Below are 26,864 nucleotides of genomic sequence, written 5' to 3' on the forward strand. Positions count from 1 at the left end.
TGCTCATTTTAATGTTTCCATGTTATCTGTGCAGCTTTTTAACTGCACAAACTGCAGCCTAAACGGTGATTTATGCGTCTACTCTACTTGACAGCTTCCACCAAACCTGCGTTTGCTCACGTCTGCTGCTAATCGCGTTTCAAACGGGGAAATGAGGTCACGTTCTGGCATTAAAAGGGACGAAAGGTGCGCGCTCCCCTGGCAGGATGCTCCATTTAATCGTGGCAGGAAGGACGCCAGCAGAGGAGGAGGTGGGAGACACATCACAACCCACCTGCCTGACCTGATTACAGTCGGCCCGCGTGATCAAAGGTGACACGGCGTCACACAGGGGTCGTTCCTGTGCGATATTTCACCTATTTTTAAACCCTGGACCTGATTTGTGAAACGGTTAAATCCAGATCTGACTGCCGGAGACTAGAAGAGGTCTTTTCTTTCTCCCTCTCTGTGTCACACTCTGCTACAGCCTGGCAGCATGCTCTGAAGCTGCAAGTTATGTAATAGCGAACACAGAGAGCTGCAGGCCTGAGTGCACATCCTTCTATTCCCTGCACTCTTGCAACCGAAGCCCATCCACCCCCTCTATTATTACTCTACATATCTGGCGAGAAAGAGCTTCAAGACGTAGCGCACGATATGAGAGTTCACCTTCACACACACAAACACTGCATCACCAGCCGCAAGATGCTGCAGAAATGTCTTTTTATCTTGTTGTTGCATCAGATTTTTGCACTGGAATTAGAAAAAAATGCACCTTAAATTCATCAAGTGTACTTATTTTATTACCTGAGAGGTTGATATGCAACATGATGTGATTTTAAAACATATAAGGGAGAAATTTCCTTCTCTGCATCAGACTTGCACTGGAATGAATGTGCAGCTATAAAAAATGGCAATTTAATGGCAACACGTGCAATTATTTCCTAATTTGAGAGCCTGAAGTGCAATATAATGACACATTCAGGCCTCTGAGGGGATTTTAAAATGCATTCAAATGTCACTAGTCTCGATATGAATGAGAAATTTCAGTTTTTGATGGTAGATTTTACACTAAAATAGCCGTGCAACATGAAAAACTAATGCATTTTTATGGCAACACGTGCAAAAATGTTGTTTTCTGAGAGGCTAATATGCAATTTAATGCACATTGCAGCCACTAAGGGGGGTTTTAAAATGCAGGAAAACACTATATTTACTATTTGAAGGACAACTTTTATTTATTTTTTGCTGTTGTTGCGTTATAGTTTGTACTGACATAGATGTACAACTTGAAAAAAATGCCTTTTAAAGGCAAAAGTGCAAAAAGATGATTTTTTAGAGGCTGACGTGCATCATTATGTATATTTTGGCTTATAAGGGGATTTTAAAACGCGGTCAAACATCAACAGTCCCTATATAAGGGAGGAATTTCCTTCTTTTTGGTGTCCTTGCATCAGACTTGCACAGAAATGAATGTGCAGCTATAAAAAATGGCAATTTAATGGCAACACATGCAATTATTTTCTTATTTGAGAGCTTGATGTGCAATATAATGACGCATTCAGACCTCTGAGGGGATTTTGAAATGCATTCAAATGTCACTAGTCTTGATATGAATGAGAAATTTCAGTTTTTGATGGTAGATTTTGCACTAAAATAGGTGTGCAACATGAAAAACTAATGCATTTTTATGGCAACATGTGCAAAAACGTTGTTTTCTGAGAGGCTAACATGCAAATTTACTGCACATTTCAGCCACTAAGGGGGGTTTTAAAATGCAAGAAAACACTATATTTACTATTTCAAACAGCAGTCAAACATCAGAAGCTCCTATACGTCAGAAAAATTTCCTTTTTTGGTGGTTTTGCACCAGACTTTGCACTGGAATGAGTGTACAGCATTAAAAATTACATTTTAGTGGCAATAGGTGCAACTATTTTGAGTTTTTTTTTTCTAGAGGATGATCTGCATTTTAAAATCCTCCCCAGAGGAGGCTTATGTGCAACATAATGATGCATTTGAGCCTCTGGGGGGGATTTTAAATTTGTTGTTGCATCATGTTTTACATTGGAATATGTCTGCAACATTAAAAAAATGTACTTTAAAGGCAACAAGTGCAATTTTTTTGTTTTCCGAGAGGCTTATGTGCAACATAACGATGCACTTGAGCCTCTGGGGGGGATTTTAAAATGCAGTCCAACATCAGCAGTTGCTACATGAGCGACAATTTTCTTTTTTTCGTTATCCTTGCACCAGATTTTGCACTGACAGGCATACAACACGAAAAATCAAGCAACACGCAAAAAAAGTTGTTTTCTCTGAGGCTGATGTACCTCTGATGGGATTTTAAAATGCATTTAAACATCAGCAGTTCCTGTATAAGGGAAAATCTTTTTTTTGGTGTTCTTGCATCAGATTTTGTACTCAAATTTGTGTGCAATTTGAAAAAAAAAGCTATTTAAAGTCAAAAAGTGTACATTTTTGGTTTTCTGAGACGCTGATGTGCAATGCTTTGATACATTTGAGCCTCTGAGGGGATTTTAAAATGCTGTCAAACATCACTAGTCTCTATGTAAGGGTGAAAATTCATTTTTTGTATGTTGTACTGGCATAGCCATGCAACATGAAAAATAACACATTTTTAAAGCAACAATTGCAAAATTTTGTTTTCCGAGAGGCTGATGTGCAATACAACAAATTTCAGTCTATAAAGTGGATACTGAAATGCATTTTTTGTGTTGTTTCATCAAGTTTTACACTGGAATATCTGTGCAACATGATAAAAAAAAAGGCTGTTCAAAGACAAGTGCAAAAAATTTGTTTTCTGAGAGGCTGATGTGTAACATACTGATGCATTTGGGACTCTAAGGGGATTCTAAATGTATTTAACATCACTACAACATTTTTTTTTTTGTGTTGTTGCATTAGATTTTCCACTTATATCGCCATGCAACATGAAAAATACTGCATTTTAAAAGCAACAGGTGCAAGAAAATCAGGTTGATGTACAATATTTTGATGCATTTGGACCTCTGAGGGGGCTTTAAAGGCAGTCAAACATCATCAGATTCCAAATGTGGAGGCAATGTCTGTTTTTGCTCTTGCTGTATCATGTTTTTGCACTGGAATAGCCATGCAACGTGAAAAATAAAGCATTTTAGAGGAAAAAGTGCAAAAATATGTGTTTTCTTAGAGACCAATGTGCAACCTGATGCAAATTCAGTCTCTATATGTGGAAAAAAATAAATTATTTGTGTTGTTGCATCAGGTTTTGCACTGCAATTAGCGTGCAACATGGAAAAAAGCGCCTTTAAAAGCAACAAGTGCGAGAATTTTGTTTTCTGAGATGCTGGTGTGGAATACAATTATGCATTTGGGCCTCTGAGGTGATTCAAATATGCAGTCAGACATCAGCAGTTGAATTTAAGGTGGACTGCATGTAGATCTGACTCTACATAACGTGCATCCCTGTTGAAATCTGGTGCATTTTCCTTCAGTAACACTAATAAAGCTGCAGTGTGTGCGGCCGTGCTGCCTAACGAAGCATCCTCACTCACTCATCCATCCATCCATCCATCCATCCGTCCATCCGTCCTCTGCAGGCTGACTCCGTGGCCTTACCTCCTCCAGCACATTCACGGTGTTCCTGCAGCTCTGCAGTCGGGTGGTGAAGCTGGATGTTGTCGGGGAATTGTAATCCTCTGTTGTCTCCGAGAGAAACTCGGACACCGATATTTGATCCGGCATCCTTTAACGGGAAGGGGGGAAAGCCCACGGGAGGGTCGGCGATGAATGTTCAGAAAGGCAAAACCATGTAAGATTTAAAAACAGAGAAAGCAGCGGGTGTCTCGCAGAAAAACTGTGCAAAAACTATGGAGATGATTAAGAAGCGTCTTCTTCTTCTTCTTCTCCTGTGACTTCTCAAATGACTTCACTGCTCCCCGGGGGCCACGGAGGAGGGAATTAGCTGGATTTCTACAGGCTCTGTCCCCTCGCTGTGTCTTTTCCTTCGGAGGATGTCTAAAAGCGACACATTTATAAATAGTGTCACTCTGCGTCTGACTAAACCTCGGAGGAAAAACCACCGTAAAGAATAGCGGATGCCCTCATTATGCTCTACAGATGTGCAATAAGCCGCTTGTCGTCAACACAGCCCGCCGTTACTAGCCTCTGGTCGGGATTTATCATAGTCCGCGGTGTGTCGAGGTCGTGTGGAAGCGCAGCGGGCTCCGGTGCTCCGTTCTTCAGCCGTAGTTTGTGGTTTTTAACGCCAAACGCTGCCGCAGACACACATTCACTGAAGCTCGCTGCTGCTCGGCCGCTCGGAGCTGCTCGGAGGCGGAGTCAAGCTGACGGCGGGAGGAGCTGCAACTTCCGGTCATCGGCTTCAATATAAAACTTCACTGCCGCTTTACAAAAATACAGTTTTTTAAAAAAAAAATGATGAAATGATGATTTTTTTTATATTAATTTAATTGTCTGTATAAAATTTTAGGTTATTAACCCTAACATTTCATCTAGTCGTATAAATTTGTATTTTATACAATAATGTAAGCTCATAATCTTGTTATTTAAGTATTTTAAGGTCTTAACCAGAATATTTATTCTTGTCAGGGGAATCTGTGTTTTTATATAACACTGAAGGTTCATACGGGCAATATTTGAATTAGCCATGCAAATTTAAATCCTAAATAATATTGTAAAGTCTTAATATTGGTTTTGATTATTAATCTAATCTTAATTTAGTCAAGTAAATTTGCACATTATTTACCATTGTAGGGTAATAACCTTAGTTTTTCCATTGCTGGGGTCACTTTGTATTTTGTATAATGTTGCATGTTATCTTAAATGTAATATTTAAATAATATGTATATTAATAATAGGCTCTTCAACTCAATATTGAAATTACTAAGGTAAATTTATATAAGAAATAATATTGTAGGATCTTCAATTCAACATTATTTTGGTTCAGTAAATTTGTATCTTAGCACGGTTGTATATTTATATATCATTTTAGGCTCTTAATGTTAGTATTTAAATATTATATGATCCTAATATATTAATATTCAATATTTAATTTGTAAGTAAGTAAATCTGTATTTGATTTGATATTGTGTGGTCTGAACCATAATATTTACATACATTTTAAACATTTGCACAATTAATTTTCACTTAAATTAGTCAAATACTGTTGCATAATAATATTGTCGATGTATATACACACATTTATACCATATTTTCATTATACCAAATTGCAGTTAAAACACTACAAAGGCTGCATCCTAGCGCATGAAATGTCCAACAGTTATTACTAAGAGTGACCTGTGTGAAAATAAGTATGTAAATTAAACATAATTGGGATACTTCTTTAATATATAAAACAAGGAAAGTGTTGCTGTCAATATATGATTTTATTTTGAACAAAAAATCTAGCTTCCGGTATTTCGTGTGTCCTAACGGCAGCTTCAGATCTCTCTCCCACCCACCTCGCCTGGCTGACGGAGACGAGGAGAAGCTGTGCGCATGCGTGATATGGACTGTGACTGCAGAGCAGCCGTTGGACTGAATGTCGGCCTGCATCAGGGAGCAGCGGTGCGGAGAAAAACGGCAGTAATGTGTCATTTCTTCACTCCGAGCGGCAGTTTGCGGCATGTTTACAGTTTTATTTATATTATTTAACAACTACAAACCCGTCTGAGTGCTGTCACTTCAACCTAACTGCATTCAAAAGCTGCAAAATGCAACATAACCTCTTTTAGCTAACATTATCTCCAGTGTTAACGGTTGATAAAGACCCAAACATCTGATTTCTTCACAGTCTTTCTCAGTTTTGTGTCCTTATATGATGCCAGTGATCTGTTTTGGTGATGGCACCTTATTCATTTTGGTTTATTTTAATCACACTCAACCTCATTTGTTAGTTTTTCCAAGCTAACAGCTGCTTTCAGTGACTTTGCACCAGTGACTCATGTAATCAGACTTTATCTTGTAGCTCATTTGATTAACTGTCACTTGGAAGGAAATTTAAAATATTTTTTTTAGGAAGCCTGAATGAATCTGAATTTATTAACGTCAATGCACAAAGGCTGTCATTGCTCACAGATTGGATTTTGGGTCTTTAAAATGACAGTTTCTCATATTTCTGCCTCTGAGTGGGTGTGTGTTTGAGCTAAAAGACATTTTTTAATAAATTCAGTTCAGCTTCACTTCGTTGAAAATCTGTGAAATATCATTGTCCTCAACAGAACTTAGTTTACGGCACGATTTGACCAAATATGTGTATTTATGCTGCAAAATCTGTTTTTTTCAGATCTGCCACAGGTAACATAATCTACTTCCTTTTTTAAACTAACTTCCCGGCAGCTTGTCATTTAATCCAAATCATTTATTGACCTTATCCTCAAACCTCATGGGAACAGGACCCTGCAGGACGTCAATATTCACAGTAATCACCTTAAAGTTTGTCATATTGCTTTGTTTGTCCATATTAAACCAGCAATAGTCAAAGTACAGCCAGTTACTCCCCCAGTTTCATTCACTAATATCCACTTTCACTTCCTTTTCAAAACTGCATAAGTGCAGCCTGAATCCACCACAGTGTGCCACAAAGGGATGTTGGGTAAATAAGCAGAAATACACACAGAACATGTTGCATTATTACTGTTTTCTTCCACCAGAGTCTCCTTCAGGAAAAGGCCTCTTTATTCTCTGATACAAACCCAAACATGAAGCGCCACCTTGTGGGCTTACTTTGGTGTTTTACTCTCAAAAAATTGTCTCTCCTTTTTTTTAAACCTAAGAATCCTTACAAATGACAAATATGAATATGTATTAAACTGTAAGTATTTTTTAAAAATATGATAGATAATTGACATATATCAACACTAATACAACTAATTATAGCAATCAACGAAAAACAGGAGGCAAATTAATGTGAAATAAGTTTTGAAACATGACATAAAATAAAATTAGAAGAGGTAAAGGTCATAAATAATAGGCAACAAAATATAAAATATCACAATAATGTAGGGTTGCAGTTAACTGTCGATTAAGCTGTCATTTACTTTCTGGATTAATCAACTTGTTTAGTTTGTAAAATGTTAAATAATAATAATGAAAAATATGCATTAGTGTTTTCCAAAGCCCAACATGACAAATGTCTTGTTTTGTCCACAACCCAAAAATACTTAGTTTAATGTCATAGAGGAAGTAAGAAAACAGAAAATATTCCCATTAAAAAAGCTGGATTGAGAGAATTTAGACTTAAAAAAATAAATAAAATTACTCAAACCGATTAACTGATATCACAATAGCTGACAACTAATCGAAAAATCACTGCAGCCCTACATAAATATAACCTAAAATGAGTGGAACATGATTAGCATGTGTATTAAGTAGTAGTAAGTATTTTTAAATTAAATATTTATTATTAATTAAATAGCAATTATTAAATTATTGACAATTATTAATAATTATTGTTAATTTTAACGTGTGTACGTGCATTTATATTTGACTTTCTGATAGAGAAAAAAAAACATCTGCATGCCTGTGAGCTATATTTTCCAAACGCTGACCGGAAGTTCCGGTTTCGTCATCGTTTTAGCTTGACATCTTCACTGTTAGCCTCCAGCTAGCTCGTGTTTTTAAGGTGAGTGAAGGCAGGAGAAGATTGTTGACGCCTCGAAAAGAGTTCATATCCGTGTTATCGATCAGAACGCAGGTGGGAAAGTGAATATTGTCGCTGACTGCCTGGATACGGTTGTCATCTCTCCCAAAAACAGCCTGTTGTCGTCAAACTTGTGCCGTGAGGGAAGCAGCAGCCGGACTTCAGACTGAATGGCTGAGGGCTCCTCAGGTAAGTAACGCGTTGGATAAATAATTTCCCCAAACGGATAATATCGCCAAAACAGGCTCTTAATATTATAATTAAATCAGCACCAAACTTGTCTCTTTAGCATCTTGGTAATTCCCCAACGTTACATTTTGTAATGCTTTTTGTGTTAGCCAGCTAATATTGGCTAACATTAACTTTTAGCTGTTTATAATGAATGATCCACATTAGCTTGCTAACATTAGCTTAGCATCGCAGTTTTATCGGATATTCGGAGCTGACGTGACTTCTTGAGACTTGAACTTTGAAACAGTGAAACAGCACACCTCATGTAGATTAAAATGACAGCAGCTAGTTACCATAGAGTTACTTAGCTTTGTAGCTAGTAGTGTTTGACTGTTTTTTTTATACTTCAAGTGTGTGTGTTTTGTTGTCGATCTACATACAATAAAGAGTTAGATTCCAGTTTCCCAATCAAATTTTTATTCAGTTGTGAAGCCAATATTTTCTAGTGTCAGTAAATTTCCCCATATCATTTTATATTATGTAAAATGTACTTGTTTTTGACTTTATTTGCTGTTAATGATTCTTCCACATCAGGTCCCTATCAGCAAGCAAGCGAGTTTATTATACAGCACCTTATCATACAGAGAGGTTATTCAAGGTGTTTTAACAGGCAAAAGTAAACATTTAAACATATAGAAAATAAAATACATAATCCAGTAGAAAATAAAGATTGTACAGACAAGTTGGGTAAAATGCACGAGTAGATAAGTAAGAGTGATGTAAAGAGGAAAATGAAAAAAAAGGTTTTTAAATTAATAAACTTAAATGCAGAGAAGTTTACTGAAAGTATAGGCAGTTTAGACCAGACTTTCTAAAATAAGACAGATTAACAGTAGTAGAAAAATAAATGTATGTAGCTTGATTTTTAAAATGGCTTTCAGGCATTCTTTTGGATGCAGGTAAATTTTATTAATATTGTTATATTAAATGTGACAAAGATGCCATTATTGAAAGGTACATCAAGGGATCAAATGTGTTTTTTGATAAAGTCAGTCACAACATACCATTTTAAATGAAATGTCGTGGTGCTACAGAGACGTCCCGGCATACAAATCATATTCTACAGAAACAAAACTTATTTCAGACTTATGTGATTTTGTTTTCAGTTTCCATAATGTATGTAGTTTAAGAGACTGATTCCAATTCCTGATACACATTTTTAATAAGTCACTAACAAAAACAACAATTGCTAGCGTCAGTATGTTGCTCTCTCCTTGTATCAGATATAATTTTAGGTTAAATGATATTAAATTGTGTTAAAGAACTCTTTTTTTGCTTTTGTTTTTGCTTCTACTAGATTACATCAATTTTAAGACATGCTTTTGGGCTCTGATATCCTTTGAGAGACGTTGTTGTTAAATTTAGCATGACAAAAACAGCTAATGACAGGTGAAACTGAAATGAACATTCCTGTTAAAAAGTAGATAAGGTTTCCAATGACCAATCCTTACATCAGTTATTAGGAATCATGGAGGTTCCTAATTGAAATTGATGTATATTTTTGCAGGTAAAATGCAAAACATAGTGTCAAAACTTAGAATAATATAAGCTGAAATACATAGCTTTGCTAAAGTCCTTTGATTATCTGCGTTTTACATGTGTTTAGGTAAAATTGAGCTTTTCAGTAATTATATTTGTTGATAGCCTGTTAGCGATAGAAATGACACATAACCAGTCTAATTGTGCTGTGCATTGGGCTATAGATTTAGAGAGACGGCTACATAAACATCTAACATCTAAAATACTTTTAAAGTTACAGTCATTGATTTTTATAGTACTTTATATTTACCGCAGCTACATTTGGCTGCTTGCGCTGTAAACATGTATTCTCGCTTGTAACATCATCAAACTCTTTCTGCCTCCAGACCCGCCTGACCTCGATCCAGATGGGACGTCACATCAAAAGCCACATCAGCACAGATCTAGAAGAGGTCGACCCCGACACAACAATGACAGAAACCTGAGCAGCGATGGTTATGATCCGTCTCAACAATATGGACACTTTCATCAGGGCTTTAAACCCCAGTTTAACCACAATAATTCAAATTATGCAGAGCATTACTATCCTCCTTACCAGGGACAGGATGCAGCCAGAGGACGAGGCAGAGGTAGAGGAAGGAGAGAAGGGAATAGAGGATTAAATGGAAGTTTTGGTGGTCCAGACCCGTCATGGCAACGAAGATCCGGTGGTGGCAGGAAGTCTCTGAGTGGCTTTCAGTTAAGTGCCCATTCTACAGATGGACCTGATGCACCCAACTGGCGGAGAGAAGCTGTGCCACCAACCTGTGAAGACCAGGACGCTCAGGCTAAGAATCCCAGAAAGTTTGGCCGAGAGCAGAATGAGAGAAGTTCTTATTTAAAGGAGAACAACACGACAGTAGAGGGTCAGAGATCAAATGCTGCGAAGGAAGAAAACCTGCCTTCAGACACCAGGGAAAGAACTCAGCACAGCAGGACAGAGTCTCAACACGATGATCAACAGAGGAAACGCACTGACGTAAAGCGACGGCAAGGCCCGATCAAACCGCCCAAGCCGGCGTCTCAGGAGGAGTCGGGCTCAGAGAGGGGAGCCAGCGGCCAGGATGACTCCGATCACGGCAGATCGTCTCAGGATTCGGCCTTTAAAGCTGGAAGAGGCTCCGGACGACACACACCACAGCAGGGCAGAGGAGGGAGAAGAACGAACCATCAAAACCACAAACCTGTTCAGAGGACCTGGGACAAGATGCCCAAGAGCAAAGAGACGCAGACAGGTTAGACTGTAACTTCTGTTAACTGCTATTTAGAGACCAAAGAAGTGATTCAATCAACTACTTTCAGGTTTGTGTTTGGATTATTATACTACTTTGTAATCCATTGGCTGGTGTTTTTATCTACCTCACTCGCTCATGATCCAAAATTGAATTTGTTAGGAAGCTTTCTATCTAGTCCTTTAGTCTAACTAACCAACTTTTAAGTATCATCTCAATCCCATACATAATATTCACATAAAACACCCATCTAGCACTGCCAGGTGTTTGTACTTGTTCTAGTGGTTCATTGAGTGAAACCTAAAGCTTCACCTTGACACACTGGTGCCTGCTTTTGTATTATTATATACCACCTGTAATTTAGTGTAATATTATTGCTGCACCTTTTTGACTTGTCTTTTCATCTAAAAACTGTAAGAAACCAGTGAGACATGTCCGTGACAGTTTCAAGAAGTCCAAGGTGATGTCTTTAAATGACTTGCTTGGTCTGACTAACAGCATAAAACCCAAATGTGTTCAGTTTACGGTCACTTAAGGCAAAGAAAGGCAGCAGATCCTCATCAAGAGGCTGCAAACCTTGAATGTAAAAAGTCCTTGCGGATTAATATTCTGTCAGTCCACTTACAAAATGAGATCTACATAATATAGATGGATGAAGAAGTGAATTATGTGTATTTGTGTGGATCGCTGACTGTCTCCTGAACCTCTCATATTTGCCGTCGTCAGGTTGTCTGATTGAGCAGCTGTCGGAGGAGAAGTACGAGTGCATGGTGTGTTGTGATATCATCTGGGTCATGGCGCCGGTGTGGAGCTGCCAGAGCTGCTTCCACGTCTTCCACCTGAACTGCATCAAGAAATGGGCTCGATCTCCGGCCTCGCAGGCAGACGGTACGCCCTTTTAAACACCATTTTTACACTCACTGTTTGCTCCCTGTGTGGTTTTCTGTAGGGCAAAAGCACAATAGATCCTCACAGCATAGCAAAGTGTCGACAATACCTGGTATGTGTGCTCTATAGAAATGATCACTGTGGCTCTTTTAACAATGACTCATGCATTTTACCTTTTGAAGCCACAGAGGCCTAGTCAGTTTCCTATTAGTCATTTTAAACTGCATTATATAATAGTCAGTATTACATTTTAGGTCCAAAAAATGTTAAAATTCTGCTGTTTTTTCAGAGTCAGCTGAAGGATGGCGTTGTCCAGCCTGCCAGAATGTTGCAATGAAACACCCGACTTCCTACACCTGCTTCTGTGGTGAGTGTTGGTTTCATTCATGCATCTATCTATCTATCTATCTATCTATCTATCTATCTATCTATCTATCTATCTATCTATCCATCTATCTATCTATCTATCTATCGATCGATCTATAGATCTATAGATCTATAGATATCGATGGATAGATATAGCCTGTAGCTTTTCCATATATAATACAGCTTAAAAACAGTCATCTGTTTGTTACTGGCTTAGATAATAAATCTAATTATTGTCATTTTCCAGTGACTCCTTTCACCTCTTCAGGAGAGTTTCCATAACATACTTTATGTGCATTTAAAGTATTACATTAGAAAAAGTTAAAGGAAATGGCAAAAGTCAAAAACGTCTGTCCCTATTTCACTGAAAGGTTTTAACACTCACTTGCTGTTGTTCTTCACTGTTCTTGAAAAGAGGTAATGCAAATAATAGATCGAAACAACTTTTCCAAATAAATTCTGATGTACAGAGCACTTAATTCACGTGACTGATCAGCTGTATCTCTTTCTTTCATTGCCTGAAAAGTGGTCACAACCTACTTCTTGTTTTGCTTCCAGCTTCTTCTACTCCGTTTATTAGAGCTATTAGTAATGTAAATTTCACGACCACCTTTTAACAACACTGTGCCAGCCATTTTTTTCACTGAAGTTAATGGAAATGAGAATAATTTGCTTTTTCTTTTTTAGTTTGGTGCAGCATTTCAATAATTTGGTTTAAGTTTGCGCGAGAATTATATGGAAACGTGGATTATGACTTGTCACGTCATTTACAGAAGTAGGAGAAACTCCTTTTATTCCATGTTTGATTGGCAGGTAAAGTGACAAACCCCGAGTGGCAGTGCAGTGAGATTCCCCACAGCTGTGGTGACATGTGTGGGAAGAAGAGGAGTGGAGTGGACTGTAATCACCCCTGTAACATGTGAGCCTTCAAAACACAGACAGGTGGTGGTTTCAAATGACAGTACATTTAGACAACGTGTTGAGACTGGATGGAACTGAGAAAGACTCAAAACAGTTGGTGAATGATCTGTAAAATATTCTTTGGAATGAGTAAATAAAGTGCCTTTCAGAATTTGTAACCGTTTTAGAAAAAGTTCATCACACTTTGTTGGCAGCTCAGTTATTTCACAGTGTAGAAGTTGCTGTTTTTATTTGATTTAATTGTTAGACAGGACTGAGATATTGTTAAAAAAATAATGTTAAGACCAACCTGTTTGTTCATTATGGAAGGAACACCTGCAGAACAACTGGAAATATGATTTCAGTCATGATTTCCTGTATTATTAAATGTAAAATTTAAAGTATGCTGTATCTTTTTTACTAAAACTTTAAACATCATTCATCCTAAAACTCTGCTGTCCAAGAGAGGACGTATTTTGTTAAACAATATCTTCTTTCTTCTCAGTTTATGTCACCCTGGACCTTGTCCTCAGTGTCCTGCCTTTGTGACGAAATCATGCATCTGTGGTAAGACAAGGTACTTGACCTTTGATTGCTTCACCTAATTTCATTTATTTGTGTATTTGACTGGTTCAGTGCTCATTAATCAACACAAAAATTACTGTAAAAGAGGCAGAATTTGCATTAAAGGCTAATTTTCAGCTGGCCAGCTTGAAAGGCAGCCTAAAGTCAGAGCAGTAATGACTAAACGCACACACCAAAGAGAAAGAGCAGAAAAGATCTTTAGGCAACTTGTGTTCTAATGCACTCGTCTTTGATTGTTAATAAGCCACAGCTTTAACTCTCCAGTGAAAGAGCAGCGAGTATTGATTTATCTAACATACGCTGGCAGTAAATTTGAATCTTTAGAAGCTGTTACAGAGAATAACGCTGTCTTTTTATTGCCATGCAGTCCATGTTGCTTGTTAACTCTCTGAACCCTAATCAGTTTCTAAGAATTTTAATCTGCTCCTGTCACATTTTTCCTCACTGTGGGCTCATTTTTCACAGCAATATAATATAACACAATAGAAAAAGTCCTGTATCGCTATGGAAACAGCAGAACAATGGCTAGAAGTAGAGAGAAGTCAAATATGTTTTCTGCGCAGCGACACAATTATAATACCATGAATAACAAAAAAGGAAAAACAAAAGTTGATGGTCTTTGATTATTTAATTCACAGAAATAAAAAGAAACACTGAAATCTACACGTGGAACATTTTCCCCAGTGTCCAAACGTGTTATCAATACTAGATAAAAGGGTGGCCCCATAGATGGTCAATATTTAATTACTTTCAGGTTGATTTGTTTCCATACTTGTCTTCTATCTGCTTTGTATGAGCACAACCTGCAGTTCAACCCAGCTGCATTTTAATCACGTCACTGTTGAGGCACTTATGGCTTCATGGTTACTGTGAGGAAATTTTTAGTTTTTTACAGAAATGCCAAGTGTAGATGATTTATTTCTGGCATATTTTGAAACAAGGCAAGTAGAATAAAGTCGTTTTGATGAAATGTCACAGTATTAAGCTTTGATTTTGTTTAAGTTTTCAGATAGAAAAGTACTTTACAGATGAATCATTAGAGTTCAAGATCTGCCTGTTTTTGAGTTTCTAGCTTTGACAAATTAGGTAATTTTGTAAACATTTTTTACAGGTAACACACCTCTAAGCCAGGTGTAACAAGCCAGATTAACCCCCCAGCCAAAGAATACCTGCATTTAAAGTGGCCTAGGCCAAAGTATACCCCGGGGTTTCCTTTGATTTTAACTTTTTTAATTGTAATTAGCCCAAGGACATTCTCGTTAGGTTCTTTCATAATGATTTGCTTGCTGAGCATCCATCTTTGTAAAAAAAAAAAAAAAAAAAAAACCTCAATAACTTTCCAATTAAGAGTATAAACTGGCCTAGTTTAGTAGGCCAGTTTATACCCGGGTATACTTTGGCTGAGGGGTTAATCTGGCCTGTTACTCTGACAACGAGTTTTGGGGTTGAGATGGTTAAATATCTTGTTATATTGGGTTTTAACGTTGATTGAATTGTCTTGTTTCAGTCGACCGATGCGCTGCGGTCAGGCTTCAGCGCTCCAGTGTGACAAAGCGTGCGGTGCTATACTCAACTGTGCTGAACACACCTGTGTGCAGGTGTGCCACAGTGGGAAGTGTCAGCACTGCCAGCTGCAGGTTCAGCAGGGTGAGTTGGAAAGGGCCACTCTGTATAAATACTGTCAGGGATAAATGAGCAAATAATGTAATGACTGTTTTCTGTATTGATGTGCAGTTTGCTACTGTGGGGTCACGACTCGCTCAGTCCTCTGTGGCACTGATAAAGGAGGATTTAATGGTTCAGGACATTTCTGCTGTCTGAAAATATGTGGGAAGTAAGTCTGACTGCACAACACTAGTGATATCCAGCTTTTAATCAACCAAAACAATTCTCGCTATAACTAGAATCTAACTTTTTGCTTTTTTCTGGTCAGGATGTTGAATTGTGAGGCTCACCGGTGCCAGCAGGTGTGTCACCGTGGGCCTTGCCAGCCGTGTCCACGATCCCCGAGCCTGGTGAAGACGTGTCCCTGCAGTCAGACACCGCTGACCAAACTCCTGGAGCTGGGCTACTCTGAAAGACAAAGCTGCTCTGATCCCATCCCCTCCTGTGGGAAGACCTGCAACAAACCCCTGGCCTGCGGCTCCAGCGGTACGAAGGCGCAAAGTTTGTAGTTTTATGTTGTTCAGAAGACGGTTACTGTCTTTTGGACACGTTCAGTCTCTGAAACTGAATCCTGAATGTCTGCTGATGTTCAAATTCTCATAACATACCAAAACAGGTTGGGAATGCAAACTGATTCTAACCTAAAGCATGTGACTTATCCAGGGATGTCCGATATTGGCTTTTTTGCCTATATTGCCCAACTCTCAATTTCTGATTCTGATATCAACCAATGCCGATATATGTGTGCTATTTAACAAATTTTAGGTAACCTCACATATCCTGTTGTGGAATTAACACATCATACCTAATTTTATTGTGATGCCCCATTGGATATATTCTCAAATACAACAAGGCTTTCCAAATGTAAACATTGTCTGTGCAAAATAAGAAAACTACTTCAACTTAAGTTATGGAAAAAATGCCATATTTGCAAATCGCAGGTTTAAAATCCGAAGGAGACACTTGGAAATAAATCCCAACCACAGACACATTGTTAGTCAGGCACAGCAACTTGTTACTGCAGCCACTAGTTTACATGCTTGACGACGCAGTTTGATGAAAAAACAATAACAGTATTGACCGATATTACACTTTTATGCCAATATCGGGTCAATAATATGAGTGGACTGATAGTATCGGACATCCCTAGACATATCTTAAAGCTTTTCTAGAATATATAATGTGAAAAATATCCAGGTAAAAGACTGTGCTCTAACAGGTAGAGTAAAACTGAGAGCAACAAGTTCTCTGATTAAATCTGTCTTTCTTGGTTATCCATTTAAAACCGTGATGCAGTAATGCAGTGATTTTGATGGCTGCTTTGCTTCCCGGCCATTCACAGAGCTTTTAAAATCTTGAGAGCCCTCAAAAAGACACCAGCAAAATGTCAGGCTGTCAAGTTTCATTTGTCCAAATTTAAAGACTTCATGCTTTTCCATCATGTCTCGTTAAGCCCAAGAGTTTTTGGTGTGCAGATTTCTCAGTACGGCATATTTTACAACACTTCACGATGGAATAAAATGGATCTCTGATGTTGTCTTTATTTGTATGAAATCGCAATCCAGTGGTCATGCTTGTGTATTTTTTGTGTTTTTCATCTGCCGTCTTTGTTTTCTTAAAGAAAGACACTGCTGTTAACGTCTTCTCTGTGGTCTGTTGTGAGAGTGCAAACAGGATGTGCATTATCTTGAGCCCCCTCACAGTCTGACACGAGATAATGAACTTGCGCTATTTCAGACACCATCCATCTGTGTGAGAACTTGTGCCACGAGGGCAGCTGTGGACCCTGTTCTCTGACCTCCACTGTCAGGTGCAGATGTGGCTCCAAGACTAAGGTGGGCAGATAAACCTGCACAGCATTTATTTTGTCGTTTCAGTGCCTCAAACGCCAAAGATTTGACACTTGTCTTTATTTCTCAGGAGGTGCCATGTGCCAAAATCCAAAAAGAAGGTGAGATTTCCACACATTAACTTGAAATGGGTCGATTGTAACGACCCCACCCACCTGACCTGTTGTCTTTTGTTTCACCTGTGACTCATTTTGCTCCAGATGAACTCGTCTTCACTTGTGAGAAGCGCTGCAACAAGAAACGCTCCTGTGGCCGACACAAGTGTGGCGAGCTTTGCTGTGTGGTGAGTATTCTGCAGAATCGAGCACAAAAACAAGCATATCTCATGTAGCACTCAATAATGTGATGATGGAGGAGAAGCTCAGATCCCAGCAGTGTTTTAATGGTGACTTGCAGAGCCACTTATGAAGCATTGTCACAAAACTGCTTCTATGTTTTATTTGTCCAGAAGCCACTGTCTCTTGTCCAACTTCTCTAGGTTTTGTCGCTTTTAGGAGAGCTCTGAAAGTCCCTGTGTTTATTTGTGAGGTTTATGGAACACATGCTTGAGTTTCTCCTTTAGAGCAGCAGGGAACAGTAACTTTTCTCTCAGTTTCATCAGTCATAGGCCATTAACTTTTAAAATAACTGCATCAAGTGCACTACTGAGAGGGTCTTGTATTATGAAATGGCTCACTTAAAGTTCTCTTCAGTTAAGCTCTGAGGGGCCTGATCGTGTTCGACTGAAGTCCTGAAGCACTCATTACAAACATGACAGCATTATATAATATCACAAAACAGAATAACTTTTATAACCCCCACAGAGAAATTGCTTAAATATATAAAAGTTGTAAACTGGAATGGTCTGTAAGGTCTGGAATCACATGCAGCTCCCTATCGAAAGCAATTTTAATATTTAATAACTGCGTTTCACTACATCATTTTGACTAGTCATAGTTACTCTGTAATGAGAATGTTTATACCAGATATCTGTCATGTCATTCTGACTAGTTAGAGTTAGAAATATCTGTAATTCAGTTATGACTTGTCAAAATATTAGTTACAGATATCTCAGCCGTCATGACTAGTCCAAATTGTTGTGCATGACTCTTAAGCTTGTTTTTTGCTTGACGTGTCCGCGAGGTCCGTGTGGCACAGTGCAGATGAATTACATCATTTTAGCAACCACGCCCCCTCACGCTGCCCTTCTCAAGCGGAAAATTTCCATGTCGTGCACCTCCAAATTTTTCTAACAACACGGATGGAGACACGCGGAAAACTGGCAGAAGAACAGGAGCTCCAAGTTCAGAAATAAAAGCATTTATACATTTCATCACGCAGAGATCACTGTGGTAAACAGGTTATGAACAATTCATGGCGTGACATTAAAGCTATCTGCTGGAATGCAATGGAAAACTTCTTCTGCTCTAGTTTAGTACTAAAGTAGACCAGGCAGACGTGTCTTTGCGATACACTGCCCCTGCAGCTTGGGAGCAGACACCGCATGGAGTATAAAGCTTGAACAGAATTATCAGAAATAATAGCAGCTGCTGTAGCAATGTTAAAAAATGCTGTGAAATAGAAAGAACACATCAGCAAGGAGTTAGTGGAGAGCAAGAGCTTTGTTTGTTTGACATTTGTGCTTGAAGCTTACTAGAACTTTGGCCTCGGGCTGCTCTGACATGATGCTGAAACTGCTTATCATATGCAGTTGCGGCTGCAGCTGCATAGTTTGTTTGAAAAACAAGCTGCCTCCAACTTTCTGTAGCTTCTGATATAAATACAAATATCTGCAACGTCATTTTCTCTGGTCAAAACTCTACTTCAGGATATCTTTAATTATACTTTGATTGTACAGAGTTCCACTTTAAGATGTCTAGAACGGCATTTTGACTAGTTCAGACTTAATTTAAGGAAAACGTTCATATCTTGAACTGAAGGAAATTAAAAATACCTTAAATTAGAATTCAGACTAGTTAGAATTAAACTGTAGATATCTGAATCTGGACTTAATATTAGACATAATTCACCTGCAGATATCCTCAGTTCTCACGAAGCTGTCTAGTAGAAATGTGTAATAAGAAACACATGGATGGTTAAAGTGTCCCAGTAGACCAACGATGTAGATATAGCAAAATGCTCTTTTTTTTAATCAGAAGAACTGAATTGTGGATCTACAAGACGTCATCGTCTCAATTCCTCACCAGGGCTGTTGGATCGTTCACCTTACAGTCCAACAATCTCACTTCATCCAGCTTATACTTCCTCTTTGTCACTTTGCTCATTTTAGCCTATTTTCTTACACATGATGTAGTCAAGAAACACACTTTAATTTAAATATGAATGTTTTGTAGTTAGTACTGTTCATGACTGATTGCTATCATCCCCTAACAACAGCCACACTGTAGTTCTGCCTCCAATTTAGTCTTTTTTTTTTTTTTTTTTTACAGTAATCTACTTTGCACCATCTGGAAGTGACACAAAATTGTGTCAAAAGTTTATATTTGGTACAAATTGTTTATTTATGAGGGAAGCACTCAACCATATGGGGTGATGCTGTTTGTTTTTTTTTCTTTTTTTTGTCCTTGTCCATCCAGAATGTGGAGCACAAGTGCCACTTGATTTGTGGCTACAAGCTCAACTGTGGCCTCCACCGCTGCCAGGAGCCTTGTCACCGTGGAAACTGTGAACCCTGCTGGCAGTCCAGTGAGTCCCGCAGTCATTTTCTCTCCTCCAACAGTGTTAAATTTATGTCCCAGGTCTCAGAAATAACGCATAGTTAAGTTATTCTGTCCTTGAAAAAGATCTAGTTAGTGGTTTTTACGTCACTTCTTCTAGTGTATTTTTTTCTCTTTGTGGTATTGAGTTGCCACTCGGCTCACGTCCAATGTGTCACGATTTGTTCTCTTTGTAGGTTTTGATGAGCTGACGTGTCACTGTGGGCTCTCTGTGTTGTACCCACCCATCGCCTGCGGTACGAAGCCACCGGAGTGCAAGAACCTGTGTACAAGACGACATGAGTGCGAACACCCAGGTAGGATGTAATAATAAAGATGATAAATACTGCTGCTAAACATGCAGTGTGAATGTTTTCCTAACATTTGCCTCTGGTTTAGTGTTTCACAACTGCCACAGTGAGGAGAAGTGTCCACCGTGCACCTACCTCACTCAGAAATGGTGCATGGGAAAGCACGAGGTAACGTCCCCCGAGAGCATAAATTTGCATTTTTTGTTTCCTGCTTTTTATTCCTGCAATGAACCGGACGCTCTTTTCTTTGACTCACAGCAACGCAGCAACATCCCGTGTCATCTGCAAGACATTTCTTGTGGCCTGACGTGTAATAAAATGCTGCCCTGTGAAACGCACCGCTGCAGACGGATCTGCCACCGGGGAGAGTGCCTGGCAGAAGGCAGCTGCCAGCAGCCCTGCATGCTGCCTCGTCCAGACTGTGGCCACCCGTGCTCCGCTCCCTGTCATAAAGGCAGCAGCTGCCCACGCACCACCTGCACTGCCAAGGTACAACACTGAGAACAGCTGCACTTCCACTGGCTGAAAAATGGGTTACGAAGTTTGTGCAGGTGGTCTTTGTTACACTCAGGATTGGATTCACGGGGAGTTGAGGCATATTTTCCCACCATCAAAAGTTTCTCCTCGCCCCAATAACTTATTTCCATGATGAAAAATGTTTTTACTGAATAAAACCATTTCTATGAATGTGGCACATCTCTGTTCAGCCGTCCAGCTGTGTGTTCCCTGTGTTCACTTTGGCTGCATGAAGGCGGCTGATGACATCTTCTGTAATGCAGTGCAACTGTCAGAAATGGTTAACTTGGATGAAATAATAACATGTCTGTGGCAGCCCTCCAAACTCAAGAGCTCAACAAACAATGGAACCTTTCACAGCTGCAGGAATTCCTCACACAAGCTTTCGAAAAGCAACATTTTTGTCTGCTCACAAAGCCAATTTTTTTTCAAAAGTGTCTGTCTCATCAGTAGTGGAATCTAATCCTTTGTGTCGCTCACAGGTAGCAGTACAGTGTGACTGCGGTCGAAGGAAGGAAACTGTAGTCTGTGCAGAAGCAGCCAATTCATATCAGAGGTCAGTCCCTGTTTTGATTTTGATTTATTTTTCATTTTGATGGAGTTGCAGTTGGAAAAAAAACCTTGCGTTTTTGCACTGCAGGTATGCAGCCATCGCCATGGCCAGTAAACTGTCTGACATGCAGCTCGGTGACTCCATGGACATCGGGCCGCTCCTCACTAAGAAGGAACTGAAACAGACGAGGTAGAGTGCTGGAGGAAATTAATGATCTAGAGTTTGGGCCAAAGCTGTCGAAGTCAAGAAGTAAAATGTTTGCTGAAAGTGATTTTTATGCTCAATTAATTCAAGATGATCCATGTTATGAGGCCTAAGATCACGCAACTTTAATCCCTCATCGATAAAGAAATATTTTTTAGACATTGTCCTGCCTAGGGTTAAATTTCCTGGTCACTTGTGACTTATTTCTTTTTGTTTGTGCATTGATATTTAAATACTTAAAACACAGGTTTACCTTTAGTGGTTTACAGCAGCTTCAAATGCAACTCAGAGATGAGCCGTATCCTATTTTTAAGTCACAGCTCAGTAGAAATTGAAATAAATGAGGTGTAAATAGCATTCCTCTTCAAAATGTGATGTTTTTTTTTATGTTTTCAGGCTTGAATGTGATCAAGAATGTGCCACTTTGGAAAGAAACAGGCGTTTGGCCGAGGCTTTACAGATAGACTCATCATCTGACCCCTTCAACGTTCGCTCAGCCTCCGTCTACAGCGACAGCCTCAAAGAGGATGCCAGGTCTGATTTGGACTCTTCTTTTTGTTTTTCTGTGGTCGTGTAAAACTGCCATTCCCTTGTGTAGTTTTTCCTCAAGTTCAGTTGTGACCAGTGCACTAAAAATGCAACTCTCTGCTGTTTGTGTTTCAGAAAAGACCTGAAGTTTGTCACAGAAGTAGAAGAAGAGATCAAGAATCTTGTTGAGCTTGCCAATAAGGTATGATGATCACTTGCATCCATTTTTCTAGCTTGTTGGTCCCAACATTTGATCTGAGATGTTAATTTGAGAGCCGTCTCTAATCAGAGGCTCCCCCTAGTGGTTGTAACGGAGCCACACTGCTCTTGGGCAACAAAAACTGTCAAAACCTGATATTTATGTTGCTGAGCATTTCAATGCTAGGCATCTATTATGCACTCGAGTTAATGCAGTATCTCATCAATATTTGGTAGTTGTCAATTCTTTCTGCTCCCTAAGGACACTTATTGCTTTTTCAAGACTGTCTGCAGTCAACCTGAGTCATGGTAACAAGGATGTTTCGCATAAAAGAAACCTTCTAAACTGAACCTCTAACACAACAAGATGCAAAACAATCCTGCAAGAAACTATTCATGAGCCCTAATACTGACAAAATATGCATGAAGCTGCTGAACCCTGTACTGTTTATCTCATCAGCAGTTAAATTATGTGCTACATGATTTGCTTTAATGGACTACTTCCTTCCTTATTAGTGGAGTTTTACAAGTATAGCAGTCATTTTTCCCAATATTTTGACAATTTTATCTCATTTTTGCTCTTTCTTGTTAGGGTATGTTAGGCAGCAACACATAGTTTCAAGATAATTTAAAATATATTGACCATAAACTTTAAATGATTAGAATAGAGGGTGATTAGAATCATAAAAATGTATGATATGGCAATCTGTTAAAGTGATAGCATTGTGTCTTTCAGACAGGCTGCTTAAAATAAAACTTTAAAGGGAGACTTTTAAAGAATTATTGGAATTTTCTTCCTTAAGGTTTTGCAAATTTTCAGAAATTTGGGGAATTTTATTGCTGAATTTCTGGATTTTTTTCAGACGCAGAAACAATATTTTTTTTGGTGCCCGTAAATGAAGATAACAGGAGGGTTAATGTATATTGGTTCCAGTTATCAGTAATCTGCCTTTCTTGAACTCCAATAATCGGCCTTAACCCTGGAAAACCCATATTGGTCAATCCATAGGCAATATCTCCAACCTCGTAAGAGTATAGATGTGACTTTTACAGAAAAGTGACTGATGTGTTTATTCAGACTTAAACTGTCAGATTAATAGAGAAGAATGCACGTCTGACAGGGACTTCAGTGTCAGTTTTGACAGCCAATTCTCAGCTGTGCCTTTAACTTTTAGCTGCTACACCCACAGCTTACATCATCTTCATATTATTTTCTGACCCAGTTGTATATTCAGCTATTTTTGAGCTCCGTCAATCCTCCAGTGGACTTCCTCCAGTGGTTGCTTGTAGATTTCTGACAGGACGAGGCAGCCTCTTTAGTAGCTGTTTCTAAGCCAGAATAAATTAGTAGGTACCTCATGGGGCAGTCAAGGCTCCATATATTATTTTTTTCCAGCTTTGTTTGATGCATTGAGGCTCTCAGGAGTGAGGCTGTCAAGGTCGTTGTTGCTTTGGTTTCTTTTGCAAATGTAAAGGGTTGTTTATCGGTAGCTGAATCTCTTTATGGAGCACTGGATCATAAATCAAAGCCGTGCTGCCCTGAAGTGTGCTTATTGAAATGTTTTAACATATTTTCTCAAGTCTTAAAATTGCTGCATACTGTGCTGCCTTTACCGACTGTATTTTTTTTTTTTAACCTTGGTCTTTTGTGTGGGCTCTGACTTTCCCAAAAACAAGGTTATTAAATCTACGTCTCCATTGAAATGATGCTGTAATACTCTCTAGCTACCTTCTGGCAGAGAAAGTGGAGCAATTTGATGCCAGTTGTTGTTTCCTTTGTGTTGTGTTCTGCTATGAAAAGTCAGATCAGATGTGCATAGTGACCCTGCTTGTAGAAAAAAGGCCTTGCTACAGCATGCTCCAAAGTATATAGAGACTTACATCTTTAAACTCCAATATAAAATCATTGTGCTGCTGCAACAGCTTCCACAGTTTTTTGTAGGCCTGAAAGGCATGATTTGCAACCTGCCTGCAGGGATTTGCTCTGTTCAGCCACAGAAACATTAGTGATGTCGGCACAGATGTTGGGCAGTAAGGCCTGGCTCACAATCGATGTTCTACTTTATTCCAACGGTTTTGGATCAGGGGGAGGTCAGCATTCTGTGAAAGCCACAAAACGGATAAAGCACGATCCTTATGGACCTGGTATTGTCATGTTGGTCCACGAGGTTCCTTCCTGAAACTGCACTATAGTTAATGTAGTTAAATATTGTTGATGCCGAAGGGATCACCTGTAAAAAAAAACAAAAAAAACAATGTAAGTAAGGTCTTGTAATGATAAAGAGTATGTATCATATGATTTTTTATTATTTTCTTTTAAAGGTAGTTATAGCAATATTTTTTTATTATACCATATTAACTGGCTAATTTAAAAAGTAAGGCTAGTGCTGCACAAAATTGCACAAACTCCATGAACCCAAAGATGTCCTATGAGCTGCATGTTAGTGGCAGGAGAGGAAGAACTCCTTTTGAAGCATGAAATGTATTAATACCCTAATGGACGTCCGTTACTGATGTCTACAGGGAAAACAGTCAAAGAGGAGCCACTGTTTCCCGCCCATGAACAGAGAACACCGGAAGATCATCCACGAGCTGGCCGAGGTCTACGCCGTGGAGAGCGTGAGCTACGACAGCGAGCCTAAACGCAACGTGGTTATCACGGCCCACAAGTAGGACCGTTTCCACATCTATTAACGCCTTTATCACACATGTAAATGCTGATTGTGGCTTTGAGGATGTGCCTGTGTGTCTGGATTGTTCGTAGGGGGAAGTCATCCTGCCCGAACTCCACCCTGACGTCTTTGATAGAGCGAGAGACGGCGGCAAGAGCTCCTCCTCCCATCGCTCATATCAAGCAGCACAGTAGCAAGTAAGTCTGTGGTTAACCCTCGTGGCGTCCTGCGGGTCAAAATTGACCCGTTTTAAAGTTTGAAAATGTGGGAAATAGAATATATTTTCACAGTGAAACTTCTCATGTCCACATTTTCAACATTTTGGGGAAATCTTTGAACATTTTTTGGTGGAAAAAAGAAATGTTAAAAATGTTTCTTTAAGAACATTCACATAAAAATCAAACCAACCAACCAACCAACCAAAATCCAGCGATATTCGCTGGATTTTGGTAGATTTTTTTTGGTGAATGTTCTTAAAGAGAATATTAGACGTTGTACTGATATATATGTAATCACTTTAGATATTTTTAGGGTTTTTTTGGAAGATTTTTAGTCATTTTTTGAAAATGTTTACAAGAATTTTCTCGCCAAATTTGGGGGATTTTTTTTTAAAATAAAACTTTTAAGGGAAACGTAAGGAATTATTGTAATTTTCTTCCTGAAGGTTTTGCAAATTTTCAGAAATTTAGGAAATTTTTTGCAGAATTTTTGAATTTTTTCAGACAAGGAAATAGTATTTTTTGGTGCCTGTAAATGTGCATGACGGGAGGGTTAAAAACACTCTTCTGTAAACAGAGTCTTGATTCCTACAAGAGCCAACAAAGAGTCTTCCTCTTCCTGCATTTAATTAATCTCCTTTTCGATTCTCCTCCTAGAGCTGCTGGTGGAAGCACCTGGTCCAAGATGGTTAAAGAAGAGCCTGTAATAGATTATTTTGATGTACAGGACTAAAAGAGGAAAACCTCAGCATCTGCTCGAAAACCAAAAAAAAAAAAAAAAAAAAGTGTCCGAAACCGTTTTTCCATTTCATCGAAGATCAATATTAATTCCTCTGGCTTCCCAAGCAAATAAAATTATGTTTCGAGATATTTCAAAGATGTCATCGCCTCCTGAGAACGCCCACACTTAGATTTATGTGAGAGGAGGAATTGAATGAGTGCTGAGTTGAGTGTTTCCCTTGGATTTATGTATTAAAGTCGATGAAGACTTGCACAGATTCTGAAGAGGGATCACTTGAAAAAGCCTCTGCGTGCTTTCTTTACCTCCTTTGGATGCAGTTTAATAAGAAGCGCATTCTTCCCTGTTTAAAGGGCACGAATGCTGATGCGAATTTAATATCATAGCTTCAGAATACTCATAAAAAATTGCTCAGGAGCTCTCTCTGGTTTCTCAGACAGCATGCCAAGCAGCTCCTCAGCCATGGGATGTGTTTTGTTGTGTGTGCTGGTGTTGAGCCAACGGTTCAGTAGTAAACCTGTGCTGATCGAGGGTGTGGGTGGGTTGGAGTGGGCTGCACTGCGCAAAGAAAGCTTCGATTCAAACGCCCAGATGTGTTGCTTTCTGAAAGCCGTTCCTCGGTGGACGGTGAAGGTATTTTGAGGTCGTCGTTGCTCGAGGACACTACGGCAGCATGTTGGTGAGGAGGAGAGCTTAGATCCTGCCGTCCGGCTAATGGAGCGTTTTAATATTCAGTCCTGCAGCCGGAGAGCTGAAGATGCTGACTCAGGTTTGAGTCGCTAATGTTCTGAGTGGACACACAAGATCTGCAGTTTTTCCACCTTAAATTGCATTTTTTTCAACCAATACCTATTAGATTTCAAGAGGCTAACCAGTACTTTTTTGCTTTTGTGCCATTTTTATGAATACTGAAATTATTCCAGGCAAAGATATATGTTTTAATGCTAAGAAAGGACAGTAAAATGATCTGTTTTTCATGCTTAGTAATAGTTGGGACTCAACAATTTATCAATTACTCATCAACTGTAAATTTAGCATCAACTTTTATGAGAATTGAATCATTTTTTCAAGAAAAAAATATCTAAATTCTCTTATTCCAGCCTCTTATGCTTGACTATTTTCTGGTTTCTTTGCTTCTCCATGAAAATTACCTGAATGATTTGGCAATTGTGGAAACACTGATCAGCATTTCTTGCTATTTTTTGACCAAAGAAAGTCATTTATCATTTGACAATAAAAATATTTTGTAGTGGCAGCCCCAGTATATTATATTTTTGCAGCTTTCTTTCATGGGTTTGTATTTTTTTTTAATAAGTGACCAAAAAGAGCACATTTTGTATCATCCTTTT

The 26,864-nt window shown here is 38.9% G+C and overlaps 2 protein-coding genes across 5 annotated transcripts in view; one reads left to right on the top strand and one right to left on the bottom strand.

Annotated features, from left to right (window-relative positions):
* The window catches only part of asap1b (ArfGAP with SH3 domain, ankyrin repeat and PH domain 1b), a 79,112-nt gene extending 74,789 nt beyond the window's left edge, over positions 1-4,323 (bottom strand). For all 3 annotated transcript variants that reach the window (XM_023285138.3, XM_023285110.3, XM_055007131.1), the window contains exon 1: positions 3,601-4,323. In XM_023285138.3, coding sequence (XP_023140906.1) covers positions 3,601-3,726 — 126 coding nt within the window. In that variant the 5' untranslated portion in view covers positions 3,727-4,323. The remainder of the gene's footprint in view (positions 1-3,600) is intronic.
* A 1,285-nt stretch (positions 4,324-5,608) lies between these two features.
* nfx1 (nuclear transcription factor, X-box binding 1) lies at positions 5,609-26,770 on the top strand. Of its 2 annotated transcripts, none has more exons than XM_055006956.1 (24): positions 5,609-5,627; positions 7,761-7,834; positions 9,742-10,629; positions 11,353-11,514; positions 11,804-11,881; positions 12,694-12,799; positions 13,286-13,357; positions 14,873-15,012; positions 15,100-15,199; positions 15,299-15,516; positions 16,768-16,865; positions 16,951-16,981; positions 17,081-17,163; positions 19,457-19,565; positions 19,774-19,893; positions 19,976-20,055; positions 20,146-20,376; positions 20,886-20,959; positions 21,044-21,145; positions 21,557-21,694; positions 21,824-21,890; positions 24,410-24,555; positions 24,651-24,755; positions 25,434-26,770. In XM_055006956.1, exons 2-24 carry the CDS (start codon positions 7,816-7,818, stop codon positions 25,507-25,509), a joined length of 3,243 nt encoding a protein of 1,080 aa, XP_054862931.1. In that variant the 5' UTR covers positions 5,609-5,627; positions 7,761-7,815; the 3' UTR covers positions 25,510-26,770. The 2 variants fall into 2 exon arrangements, with proteins under 2 accessions (XP_054862931.1, XP_023140928.2); XM_023285160.3 differs by lacking the exon at positions 5,609-5,627 and adding an exon at positions 7,576-7,627.
* Positions 26,771-26,864: the final 94 nt, after the last annotated feature.

The sequence above is a fragment of the Amphiprion ocellaris genome, chromosome 22 (genome assembly GCF_022539595.1).
Source record: "Amphiprion ocellaris isolate individual 3 ecotype Okinawa chromosome 22, ASM2253959v1, whole genome shotgun sequence".
In the NCBI taxonomy this organism is placed as follows: domain Eukaryota; kingdom Metazoa; phylum Chordata; class Actinopteri; family Pomacentridae; genus Amphiprion; species Amphiprion ocellaris.